At 44.8% G+C, this 14076-nt stretch overlaps 1 protein-coding gene across 1 annotated transcript in view; it reads right to left on the bottom strand.

Moving 5' to 3' along the window:
* Positions 1-14076, bottom strand: part of LOC144101171 (uncharacterized) — a 50934-nt gene extending 36858 nt beyond the window's left edge. The window contains exons 1-3 of the mRNA XM_077634223.1: positions 13946-14076; positions 4090-4134; positions 1816-1945 (exon numbers count right to left, since the gene is read on the bottom strand). Of these exons, the coding sequence (XP_077490349.1) occupies positions 1816-1856 (41 nt within the window). The 5' untranslated portion in view covers positions 1857-1945; positions 4090-4134; positions 13946-14076. The remainder of the gene's footprint in view (positions 1-1815; positions 1946-4089; positions 4135-13945) is intronic.

Raw genomic sequence — 14076 nt, 5'->3', positions numbered from 1 at the left:
CTTTCGCGCTTACAAAAAAGGTCATTTTTTTAAACAAGAAATAAATAAGGACTGACGAAGTTCCACGGTGCACCGAGGAAGTGCTGTTCGGTGCTGTAGCTTCGATCATACGATCGAATATTTTACTAAATAGTTACAGAATACTTTTTGTTGAGGCAGGGGCTTCGGATTATAATGGGAATAATTGCTTAGGCATAAATGTGTTTTTTGGAGAATAGGGCTGAAATTCAGTGACCGTGAAAGTGTGCGCCATGTGTGAGTTCCTAGCGTTTGGGTCATTCATGTTCTTTTCGTGAAATAAGCTGTTGGAAAATATATATACACAATTTTTTAGGTTTTTATTGTAGAACATAATGCGTGTCTAAGAGGGTGAACAGTGTAATATTCTCTTCTTTTACGTCTACGAACGTAACTACACCTATTTCATAATTATGCAAGGATGAATCTAACACCTGAGACAATGCTATTACTGTTGTAGCCTTGTACCTGTTGTTGCTAAAGCCACATTGACATTGAGATATGATTTTGGTTATCTCCGAGTAGCGCCTTTGTTGTTTCGCAACAAATTTTCCGAACACAATATAGGATTGATACTGAGAACCGAAATTGGTCGATAACAGCATGGCTTCGGTCCTGGCCGCGGCGGTCACATTTGAATGGTGGCAGGGTGTTAGAGGCTCGTGTACCTTGCGATATTATTGCACGTCACAGAACCCCACGTGGCCGAAATATTCCGGAGCTCTCCATTACGGCGTCCCTCATAGCCTGGGTCGCTTTGAGACGTTAAACCCCAGATGCCTACTAAGCCAAGCCAGCTGAACGGACCATTTTACTATCAACGTGTTAGTGAACTGGGATAACTCTTGCAATCTTACATGACGGAAGCCAACAGTCGCCTCAACCACGAAGCATAGGGGATGTATTGTTTTAGAACTAATTTGTGGCGTTCATAAATGCGAGATCAATAGGGTAATTATTTGAACATAACTGATCAGAAAGTTCAAGAAAAAACAACCACACGCCGCCGGTGCGATCTGAACTCGTGACCTCGAATCCCACCGGCGGCATTTGGTTGCTGTTGCTTCTGCTTTCGAATCAGTTATTAAAAAATGTTTACTTTATTAAGCTCCCATTCATGAACACCAGAAATTAATTTTAAACCAATACATCCCCTATGGTTCGTGGTGTCGGCGACTACAGGCTTCCGTCAGGTATACGTCACAACGAGCTTCTACTTTCTCTTCCCCTTGTCTGCTATCTAGCAATGTTTGAAATATCCATATATATACATCCGTAAATAGCTTGATTCCTTAATGTTGTGAGAAAAGGTGCAAGATGGTAAATTTCCTGTTTCAATGTTCTCACAGGTATCCCACCATGTCCTTTTGCCAGGTTTGTGGCGAGATTATTTACGACGGCTGTGACCTGACAATTGCAAATGGCCTTCAGTAAAAGTCTCATGAACTCGTGGCATCTCAATGCCCGGGAACACTAAACTGTTCACCTCTCAGTAAAATACTGACGTCGCTAAATAGCTGTATTTGGTCATGCATCACAAAAAAGAGCGCACGACGACTAAGCACAGCGAAGAAGAACACGTTTTTGTTTCGTCAACGTATTTCTTCCTCTAATCCAGCACCGAAATGGCAGCGCTCTACCAGTTAATTATAAGTGCGTGCAATTAAAACAGAAGCGAGCGCGGATCTACCGAAGCCGATCCCAAAAAGCACTTCCCCTCAAAGCCACCATCGTGGTTCGACTGAGGCGCCCCTTTAAATGCAGGCAGCTGGTGAGCGTTCCAATCCATGTACTTACGCTTCGCGGCGCTTGTAATCTTCCGTCTGCTCCTTATACATCCGCCTCCTAGTCCGACGGGAGCAATGCCGGGCCCATTGGAAGTATCCGTGTCCTCTTGGGATGTAGCGAGAAGTCCAGGGAGTAATATCTGCGCATGCGTCGCACGCGTCGGTCACGCAGCAGGCACTGAGCAAAGACCGCGGCCCCCTCTCAGAGGAGCGCCGAGGACGACGTACATCGAACTTCGTCTCAGTGAAAAACAAAGTTTGGAGGATGCTTAAGCTTCGTCTTGAACAGTGAGACGTGACGGCGTACTGCAGTGTTCCGAAGGGGTGCACGGAACGCCCTCGCGAGTTCTGCGCGACGCGTGGCCCGTTGGACAATTTATGGAAACGACGCCTGTCTCACATATTTCGGCGGACCGCCGAACCGGGCCGTAAGAGACGGAAAATGAATTGAAAATTGGTTGTAAGGAAAGAAAATAACGCCTGTCTCACAATTCTCGCTGGACACTCGTACCGCGCCGAATGGGATTGACGCGCTGTTAAGGTGTCCACCGAGATGCACCATTTTTCGCTCACGGCCAACGCCTGCCGACGATACCTGCTTTTCTGCGACCCGAGCTCGTCAGTGCTGTGGCGTTAATAAATCATTAATCACTTTCTGGCTATGCTGGTGTTTGTTGGGCACCAAAAGATGCGCTCACTGCAGACGAAATTGGGCTTCACCAATGGCGTGTTTCTTCTCGCCACTCAAAGTGAAACTCGTTCGCTACGCCCAGACTGAAAGGGACTCCGTGATGACTTCCCGGAAGGCGATAGCGCTGTAACCTAGCCTCGAAGATCCACTACCCCCTCCAAAAAAATGGGCAGAGACACTCAAGGGTGCCTGCGCGTGAGAATGCGAAAGCATTACTGACCCTGGAAGCAATGTTCACGCGCGAAATGTTCTTACCTGCATTAAAGTTCTTTTCTGCTTCTTCGGCGTTTGCGTGTTTGCGCGGACGACCGCGTTTCACTTCGGGTGGTGCCGGTGTCGAATCTTGAGACGTTGATGGTTCGCTGTTCATTGCACGAGCACACACACACAATCGGCCGCTATGAAATCTAGCGACGACGTATGACACCACTCTTCCACACACGCACACATAAGACGCTAGCCGGAACGCTGTACGACGAACGATTGAATCACAGTTTCGGTACGAAAGACCGGGAAATGGGGGTGCATATGGCATCGGTTCAAACCTCTGTCGCAACCTAGCCTCCAACTTGACTACCAGGTATGTAACCTGTAGGGGTCGACGAGACAGCATGAAAATATGTCGCAGTAATGGCCTGGGTTTAAAACTGATACCGCGGGACCCCAATCCGCCGTTCTGGGCTGGATTTAGATGCTCTGCATTTTTGGCTATGCGGAGGAGGGAAGATTTAGTTGTTAGTCATTTCCGTCTCATTTGCCGCTGTCTTTAATATGCTGTACGTTGTGTAAATCTCCTCTATATAAACTTCAGTCCATTTCCTCGCCAATTCCCGCCGTTGCAAGTCATGACTACACCGTGTGATACCACCCGGGACGCTGTACGACAGACGGTTGTCGGCACTAACGTAGTCGGCAAAACTGGCGCCACATTGAGGTCAGCCAGTGGGGAGTGTGTATAGACAAACATGTACATGAATATCTGAAATGACGGTGCTCGGCTTGTGTGCACGTCATAAGGCCGCTTGATGACGTCACCATATTTTTGTTGCCATCGCTAGGATTTTGTGCGCCATCTCAGGGTACACACATACACACGCCGCCGGCTTTTCTTGTAATTGAATTAGTAATGTTTTCGCCTTTGAAAAAAAGCAGTCGTGAGTGCACGGCTTTTTTCCTTTACGGAGAAGATCGCTGGCGGCAACACCTGTAATTGGCTGTTGGTGCCCTCTACCATATAAAACCTCTAATTGTACCACCAATGGCACCAAGTTTGTCCTCAAGTGCCGATTAAATGTCAGTGATCCTACAAATACATCAGTCCATGCATCGCGTCCACATTTCTTCACAAGTGAGTCGACGGTTACTCCGCGAAGGCCGTTACGAAGCGCAGTTTTTCTTGCGAAGTTGGCTTCCTGCTCACGCGTTTTGCTAGCAATTCTTTCTCATGTTCGACACAAGCGTAAATGAAAATGCTGTTGTTGCATGCGCACTCCGCTTTTCCTTCATTAGCGGCAGCCCCTGCGCGTAGCCCTATATCGCCCATTGCATCGGTGCAAGATAAAGGCGGCTATAGAAATAGCTCAGGGGACTTACCCAGCTCCCAGTTCTCCTCCTCGACGCTTTCATCGGCCTCCGTTCCTGCAAAGAAACGTCGGTGTCGCATATTGAGGGGCTTTGACGTGTTGCCACGCGACCAAAGATGCGTGCTCTGCAGGCAGCGCGAACTCAGCCCACGGGAAAACTGGGGAAACAAGCGGCGGCATGACTAATGCAATGGCACTGGAATCAGTTAGGCGCTAAATGGGCGACAGCTTTATCGAGCAGGAAAGTGGTTTGGTTTGCTTTGGTTTACGTGGGTTTAATGGCCAAAAGCGACTCAGGCTAGGAGGGACGGCGTGTCTGGAAATTTCGACCACCTGGTGTTCTTTAACGTGCACTGACATCGTACAGTACACGGTCCTCTAGTATTTCTCCTCCATCGAAATTCTACCGCCGCTGCCGGGATCGCATCCGCGTCTTTCGGGTCCGCAGCCGAGCGCCATAACCACAAATGCCACCGCGAAGGCAGGAGACATAACACCGTGAAGCATAATATACCGGAATAGTGCATAAGGTAGACAATTTTGCTGGACTGAGAAAAGGATAGAATTAATATTAAAAAATGCTGAGATAAGCACCATCAACGGAACAGGCTACAGCAAGAACATTGGTGCTAGTAAAGGAGAAGTTTCAAAAGTCCGCGTACATTTAGTGATAATTTTTTTTGCCCAAAGTTTCTCTATTCTGGAAAAACACTACCCGTCTTCATTCTCTTCTCTACATAACCTCCATCCATATCACAGCACCCTTGAAGGAGGCGGATCTACTATTGAAAACACTCGTGAAATTTTTCTTGCATCACTGTGCGGATGACGCATTTTCAACCTACGTAGCTTTTCCAACGCACGCTCGCGTTTGTTCTGGACAACAGGCATAAATCGAGGAGAGCTAGGTCCGGTGATTCAGTTTGAGGATGCAAAAAAAATGATGTTCAAGAGGTGAGTGATGAAGGCGATTGCCATGTAGCGATGGGCTGCACGTTGCCGGCGCGAAGGAACCAGTTGCAGAAATGTTTGACCGGAGATGGCACGCTTTGTGTCGCTCGAAAAACTTCCCCGAGTTGTTTCACAGACCACACATCGCCTGTAACGGTCTGCTCCTCGCCAAATTCCGTCCTGAGTGGAAAGCAAAAATGGCGAACATCCCTCAGACGGATTGCATTCAACTGAGTAGTCGCGCTAGTTGGCACGTGTTCATGGTTAATGAACGACGACGCTGCGTTGAGCACGACGTTGTCGTTTTGGGCTCGTTAACCGTGATCACTCAGACGAACTTCATTCATCTGGCTTTGCCTGTTCCGGGGCTGATTTTCACTGCAGGAGCCCTTTTACGGAGCCCACATTGGGCCTGCGCGTGGATGAAGTCCGTACAATTTGGCAGCAGCCCCAAGGTGCGCCCCTGCAGCGACGTCGATGACGAAGAGGTTGAAGCCTGAAGCGTGAGCTCGACCGCTCGCGGTTCTCAGAACATTACCCGCAACTGGCCCAGTCTGCAGCGACTACGGACCGCTTCGCTGTCTCACGAGCCGTAGCTACCGGGCATCCCTCAATAAATGTGGACGGCGTTCTACACATCCCCCCTCAAAGGCCCGGATGATGCCCCGGAAGTTGTTCCAATCCGTTGCGATTCACTGCGATCGTTCTATGATAACTCAAGAGGCAGTGAAGCGCTTTGAAGCTACATCAGGGTGCCTCATAACGTGCAGCTACAAAAGGAAACATAATCAAGATGATGACACATATGCACTGCGCGGAAAATTTGTGGAAACAAACACCTTACACTCAAATATCCAGGCACAGTCACTGTCCCTGAGGCACTATAGTTTAGAGATAAAAATGGTCACGTAAGTAAATCTGCGCGATAGAAGTTAGCAAAAACCCGATTGGAAGATTGGTGGCTCAAAAGCATAGAGGTGACGTAAGGTTAGTAATGAGGGACTGAAAACATACTTAAATGACGAACTTTGACACCCAGTTATGACACAGTTAAATAAAAATATAGAAAGCCGGGCATAGTGGCAACTGCCTCCACACGGTTTCAAAGCGGACGCTACTTTCTTACATTTTTCGTCCCTTCCCTCCCTTCCTTGAAGTTGAAGTTGAAGTTGAAAGTTTATTAATGCATTCAAAAAAAGGTTACAAACGTATACAGCGAGAGGTCCCATGGTACTAGACCGCGGGCGGGACCTCCCATGACAATAAGTTTCAATAAGCAACAAGATAAGAAATACACAACACATTAATTAGCAATGCAGAGAATGAATACATAGTGAAATATGAGTTACTGAAATATTTAAGTAAACAATTTAATGCAGGAGAATGTACAATAAAACACTCACAGATGTCGCGATACATAGGATCAATAGCAAAAAAAAGAAGAAAATCACATAAGAAGGAAAAGCTTTAATTTGAGATTGAACAATGAAAGCGTATTAGTTTGTTTCATGTCCAAGTTCAAAGAATTCCAAAATGATATGGATGAAAAATTAAGGCAATGTTTCCCGCAGTTAGTTCTTATCTTAGGCAGTAAAAAGTTATCACGCAGCGCAAAACGTGTGACGATGTTGCTTATGAGCGTGCCGTGTGAAAATATGCTTAGCGGGATCTGATGGTGCCGAATCTTAAAGAATAGGATACCAATGTTGTAAAAATAAAGGGCCGAGATAGGTAGAACGTTTAAATCTATGAATAAAATGCGTGAGGGTGACATTCGAGAGGTATAGGTTATGATGCGCATGGCTTGCTTTTGCAGTTTTATTAAAGGCCAGAGATGAATATGATAGGTATTACCCCAAGATGAGATACCGTAGTTTAAGTGGCTGTGGATGAATGCGTAGTAGAGGGATAATAAAGTTTGGATTGGGAAATAGCTTCGCGCTTTAATTAGTGCGCGTAACCCATACGAAGTTGTCTTGCACGCTTCAGATACATGATGATGAAATTTTAAGTGAGGGTCAATGATAACCCCAGAAATGAATCTCGATCTTGTGACGAAATAGCGGCAGAAGTGAGGTATAGTAGTGGTGTAATGGGCAATGGCTTTTGAGGGGGATGGAAAATCTGAAAACATGTCTTAGTGACGTTTACGGACAGGCGGTTAATGTGGCACCAGCGCTCAAGAGAATAAGGTCATATTGTAGGTTATATATGAGCTGATTAATTTCCTGGTGCGATCATATCATGGTAGAGTCATCTGCGTACAGTATACTATTGGAATTCTTTAAAGAAGACGGTAAATCTTTAATGTAAAGTAAAAACAATACAGGGCCTAGAATAGAACCTTGTGGAACAACCTTGTTAATTACAGCTATGTTAGATGCGTGATCGTTAATAGTGACTATGTGCTCTCGGTCGCAGAGAAAGCTCTTCAGGAGCATTAGGGTAGGTCCAGTGATACCGTATGATTTCAGTTTGTGAAACAAGATGGAGTGATCGATGAAATGAAATGCTTTACTAAAATCTATGTATACTGCTCCTGAAAGCAGTATACATACATGTCTACAAAGGTATACACCTCTACAAAGGTGGTGATAAAAATACTGTCACTAATTACAGACATATAGGCATAATTCCAATATTTTCGAAAGGACTTGAAAAATTTAAGTTTTCTCGTCTCATGAAATATTTTTCAGTAAGAAATGTTTTCAGCGACAACCTACATGGTTTCAGAATCGGTAGGTCAACCGAAACTGCTCTCCTAACAATGCAAGAATTTATACTAGATAATATTGATCAGAACTACTTTACATTAGGCCTTTTTGTGGATTTCACGAAAGCTTTCGATTGTCTAAGTCATAATATTATCATAACTAAACTGTCCCTTTATGGAGTTCGTGGCATACCCCTAGAATTGACTAAATCGTATTTTAGCAAGTGAACACAAATGGTATGCTAGGGAAACCACCAATCAAGCTTTCTACCCATTATTAACGGAGTTCCACAAGGAAGCATATTAGGCCCTCTTTTGTTTAATGTTTTTATCAATGATATTGTCCTCATTGACAAATCAGTAAAGTTTATCATATACGCCGATGATTGCTCAATACAGATTCCGGGGACAGATGAAGGTATGTTCATAAAACAATGTGAAAGGTTTCTTTTAAAATTATCCTCATGGACACAAGTAAATGGATTGAAACTTAGTCCATCTAAAACCAAAATTATTGTTTTCGGAGCAAAAAATAAAACATTTCAGGTTCATCACCCAATAGCTTATGAAGCCCAGAATATTGAAATCGTAGAATCGCATAAAATACTTGGAGTCATGTTTAATAGTAACTTGAACTGGGACTTACATGTTGAGAACATATGCAAAAAAATTTCCACAACAGCTGGGGCGATCTCACGCTGCCAAACGTTCCTACCGACGCAAATAAAAATCGAGCTCTATCACGCATTACTTGCGTCCCACATCAATTATTGCAGTCTTGTCTGGGCCACCACTACAGCTACAAACAAGCATAAAATTCTTAGAATTCATAAAAGAATTATCCGCTACATCGGAAATCACCCATACCTCTCACACACTGGCCACTTGTTTACAACCTACAAAATAATTCCCGTGACATCTTTGTACGACTTCAAGGTTTTACGTACGTTTTATTCTTCAAATAGCCCATTTCATGACTTTCTAATTTCAACCGCATCACTACAGCGTCACGAACATATCGTTTCTACCAGAAGCACTAATGACTGATACATTCCTAGCTTTCGTACTAATTATAAACATCAGTCACTAAAACTTAATCTCCCCTCAGTTCTAAACACATACATATTTCATACCAAGCCTACGATAAATGAGTTGAGGCAGCAATTCCTTAATATATTATGAGATCAACACTTAAACACTGCCTTGCATGTTATTACTTATGATATTGATTTTGTTGTGTTTGATGTTACTGTTCCTTTTTAATCACCTATAAACTATTTTTCCTTGTTTGTCGTTTCCATGTGTGCAATATGTTTTTCTATATTGATTTTAAGACATGATATTGAAATTCTGCGCCCCATAGTGAAATTTCAAGTAGTATCTCTTTTATTTGCAATGTACATTGAGTGAACTTCACGCTGCCCTACCTTGTTGTGGTCTCTTGGGCCCAGTCAAGCTGCCTCGAGCAGCTTTTGCCCAAGAGCTCCTTCCATGTATATGGCAAAATAAAGGAATTGAATTGAATTGAGAACATTCCTGTATCAATAGCCAGCCTAACGTAATCTACAAGAGATGCTATGGAGTATCTGTAGATAGTCCGCGGTGAAAGCCGTGTTGACTATCTGTCGATATGTGAAAATTTTCAATATAACTTGACAACCTTAATTCAAATAATTTTTCTAAAATCTTGTCAAAAAAGGAAAGAATTGCAATTGATCGATATTTATTCCGCAGAGCTGGATCACCTTTTTTGAAGACCGGTATTATTTTCGCTTTCTTTAGCTGCTTGGGATCGATACGTTTCACATGCTTTCCATGCATATTGTCCACGCCGGGGGGCGGTCGTGTTTGAATTAGCAATTACGGATAGAACTTCGTCTGGACATGTGGGGGTAAGAAAGAATGAATGAGGGCAGCGCTCAAGAGAAGGTGCGCACAACGAAGAGAAAGGAGAATTAGATGAATTGAAAAAATGGTTGCTATATACATTCGCCATTTCCTTAGGGTCCGATAAAATAACACCACCACATAAAATAGATTTAACAGCATTAGGAGACTGATGAATGTTCTGAAATTCGTCAAGAAGCTACCATTTTCGCTTAGAATTATTAGTATGTCTAGATAACTGGTTTTCATAGTAGCGTCGTTTAGCTTTCCTTAGAAGCGATGTTAGTATACTGGAATACTTATTATATCTCAATTTAAGACGAAGATTGAACGGCGGACGTTTAGTTTTCTTGTACATGTTTTCTTTTTCCCGCACATAGTTTAACAAAGCAGTAGTTATCCACGGGGAAACGGGGGTATTATATTTTCTCGTGGAAGATTGGAGTGAAGTGCATTTATTGATTGCTGATGTAATTATTTTCGACAGCTCATGTACAGCCACTTCTGGGTCCAAGAGAGCCAAAATGTATGAAATATCAGTATTAGACATGCATTCAATATATTTTTCCGTATCAAAACTGACTTCTTAGTAGACTTGTACAAAATGATAGTGCGTAAAGAAATACCGGGAAATGATCAGTGACATCACACTCTATCACACCAACCGGAGTAGCAATGGGAAAATTGGAGAGAATATGATATGCATAACCATAGCTGTAGAAACAGGTCGTGTTGGCTACGCCGATGGGATTAGTTATGTCAAGCATATCGATATTAAAGTCGCCCATAATGAAAACATTTTTATTTTCGAGTGATAATTTTTGGAGTGCTAGTTCAAAAGCCCGGCAGAATTCAGACGCATCATTTGGAGGGGACCTATAAATAGCGCCGCATATAACCTTCTGTGTATCACCAGTAGATCGGCAGTCAATTTCTATCCAAACCGTTTCGCATTTATTCACATTCAAGCACAAATCAAGGCGTCTTTTGTAGGCAATGTTCTTTGAAATGTAGATAGCCGAACCGCCATAGGGGTTATCAACACGGTGGGCGTATTCGCATGAAAAGCCAGGAAAACATACAAATCTTTATCAAGGAATGATAGCCAGGTTTCAGAAAATGAAATGGTGGAAAATTGATGCTGAAGGGAAGTAAGCAAAGCGGTTATGCTATCGTAATTCTTCCGTAGGCTACGGGCATTGAAGTGGATGGCAGGCAGACCTTTAGATTCGGATAAGATAGAACGAGCATCTTCCGGGGAAAATGATGCCATCATGGTGGTTAGAAATATGTAGAACGTCAGCACCAGTATGTCTATTCACGGAAAATGTCAAGGTCGCCTACATTATTTATCCGAAACACTGTGCTGTTCTGCTCCTTCCTAGCCAGAACAACACAGTTCGATGTCCACAAGAACGCCCATTTGTTTTCCTTCTTTAGCTTGTGCGCCTTCGAAGAAAGGTACTTATTATCAAGTGAAAGATTCTCATTGATATATTTCAAGTGAAAGATGCTCATTGATGTTCCCTCCCTCTCTTCCTCCCCCTTCCTTTCTTCCTCCCTCTCTTCCCTTTCCTTCCTTCCCTCCCTCCCTCCCTCACTCCCTCCCTTCCTTCCTTCCTTCCTTCCTTCCTTCCTTCCTTCCTTCCTTCCTTCCTTACTTACTTACTTCCTTCCTTACTTCCTTCCTTCCTTCCTTCCGTCCGTCGGTCCGTCCGTCCATGCCCTCTTTCACAAAGCAGCACAGGTGCGTGCGCCGAAGGGGACGAACCCTGACTGCCATTTCTGACGAGGTTCGTGCTATGAAGGCCATGCTGCACTGAGTGTAGGATGCGTCAGCGTTAAGCAGCCACGCCTCCGAGTGAGATTTGCTACCAATGGCAGCCATCGCCGAAGCTTTCAACTAGGACGTAGCCCAGTTTAGCACATAAGTTTTCCAATTTAACCATGGTGCGCAGTTTCAAGGACCAACTTGAAAGCTTCAACGCCACTGACCATGTTCTTGAAAGTGGAGACTTTTCCATCCCTGACTTTGCTGAAGAAGGCGCCTGCGAAATCCTCACATGATCCTTATCTCCTTCTTCAAAAAGAGAAGCCAAGCGAGAAGATTTTTTTGTCCCCAAATTCCTGAGTGGAGATACGCTAGAACCTTGTTTCTGAAATAGTTTTGCCTTCCTCCAGTGTTCTGAAGCGTATTTGAAGCTGCCTTCGATCAAGATTTTTCAAGTGACCGACAGTTTCAGCCGAGGTTGATATCCTCTGCCGTGCTTCACGACGATCATCACCGGTGCCAAGTCCCTATTCGATCATACCAGATTTTGGTAATTCTCATTGACAGTGGTTTCACTTCAAGCAGGAAGAGGAAAGTCAGGGAGGTTAACCGGAAGAACAAACTGGTGAGCAATTGGCTTTATGAACTGTTGCTCCGCCGGTAAATCTTTATCAAAATGCCACGGAGTACAAAAGGTTTCTGTTCATCGATGAAGTGAGCTCCGTCTGTGGACTTCCACACGCAATAACAGTGCAGTACCTCTCAATAACACGTCTAAAGAAACAGAAAAATGAAGGATTTATGCTTTCCCGAGTGTTTCTATGTGGGCGGTCAGAGCTCCCTTCTGCGCAAGTTGCGACCATCTTGAGAAGTCCGCTCTGCTATCTTGCGCCATTTAGTGCCCACGAAATGTCAGAAAATATTTCGAAATTTCAACATGAGATCAAATAGCGGAAAACACTGATATCAAGAAAGAAGTTAGATGAAAGTAGAGCATTCCTTCGTTGTGTTCTCCTATTTTTACAGTGGACAACAGTGAAGGCTGTCTATGGACCCAGTCGTGCCCATCGTGTCGCTGCAGGTATCATTCACAATATGCCGCCCTAAGTAAACAAATGACCCAATAATAAGAACAACGGTTCCTCTCCTTTCCCAAGATCGCTGTCTTTAGGGAACACGGGACCTGGGACCCGCTCAGATTACATCCTGGTTCGCAGTACAGATATAAGCGGGAGATGAAAACCGACCTAAACGGCGACCACAGTTGTCATCAATCAAGAAGGGAGTCTCTCGCATAGCTGCCGCTATTCAAAATGCATAAGTTGGTGTGGATTCATACTTGGCAGCGCAAAAAAAAAAACGAGGAAGCTCCCACGAGAAACGAGGAACGTGCGGCTGGCCGGCGCCTAGTGCCATCTTCCGACCGTAGGGCAATCTGCGCAAGCGCTGTGGCTCCACGCGAAAGCATGTCGGGCAGCACAGCGGATCGCGCTATGCATAATCTCTATTGTTCCCATTCAAATAACGAAAGTTCGAGTAAAAATCCCGCTAATTGTCTTTGTTCTGAAACTTTTCCCCGCTGATTTGAAGATGTTCAGTTTCAGTGCGAAGCTAAAAATGGATTTGGCTTTTCTACGCAAAACGACTGTTTCCTTTATTACAGAATGTGCCTGTAATGACGATCCAGAACGAACGCAGCTCTTTTGAGCCCTACAGAGAGAGCATGCGAAAAGTGAAAAAGAATTAACATAGGAGGGATCTGGTGCAGAAAAAGGTGGGCTGAGCGCATTAAAGGCGAGGTGCGGTGTATCTCGTCAGCCTCCTCGCGGATGAGCAGAGAAGCGTTGGGCTGGACCCTACCGCGCATTCACCAAGGCGCAAGCAAGCAGGGGAGGAAAATGGGTCACAGACAAAAGAGACCAGCGTACACAGTCAGTACGGCGTAAGGCAGAAGGAGACACTTGCGGTGCAGAACAGTGTGGGCCGACGCGAAGGCGACAGTGTCGTCGCTGAGAGAGCCGCAAGAGAAGTGAAGAATGTCGGAAGAGAATGGGGGAAGGTCGATGTCGTCGGCGGCGAGGGCTTTGACACAATAAAGAGAACGAGTAGCGTCCGGTAAAGGATTGGGCAGAGAACCCGAATTCAGCTCGAGCACAGTCGAAGACTGTGGCACGGCACGAAAGAAAATCCCAGCCCAGAATAACAGCATGGGAACAGAATGGCAGCATGCACAACAAACTTTTGTGCAGAGGAAGTCCTCAATCACAATTCGAGCGGTACACGCTGCGGACGGCTTGATGTGACGAGCGCTGACAGTGCGCTGCGCGCTCCAGTCCACACCGCTCTGGCTTTCTCTGCAAACGAATTCTCCCCTTCGTGCACCTTACAGACAGGTTAACAAAAACGCGCCCGATCAAAGCAAACAAAGAAATCCCTACACGTATAGACATTTTCTGGCGTTATCTCTCATTCATAATGACTAATCGGTTGCTATGCACCACATGACTACCTCCAAAGAACGGATTCAATAAACACCCTACTCACCTGTACGGCATGCAGCCTCACCGAGACTCAAGGTGGACAAAGATAGGCTGGCGTATCCTATTTCACAGCCGACGCCATCGCCTTGGAGTCGTTCCTGGTGACCGAGACCTCTCGCCGCCGCATGTGACGTA

The sequence above is a fragment of the Amblyomma americanum genome, chromosome 1 (genome assembly GCF_052857255.1).
Source record: "Amblyomma americanum isolate KBUSLIRL-KWMA chromosome 1, ASM5285725v1, whole genome shotgun sequence".
In the NCBI taxonomy this organism is placed as follows: Eukaryota; Metazoa; Arthropoda; class Arachnida; order Ixodida; family Ixodidae; genus Amblyomma; species Amblyomma americanum.
The sequence above is the reverse complement of the archived record's forward strand: the minus strand, read 5'-3'. Positions and strand labels throughout refer to the sequence as shown.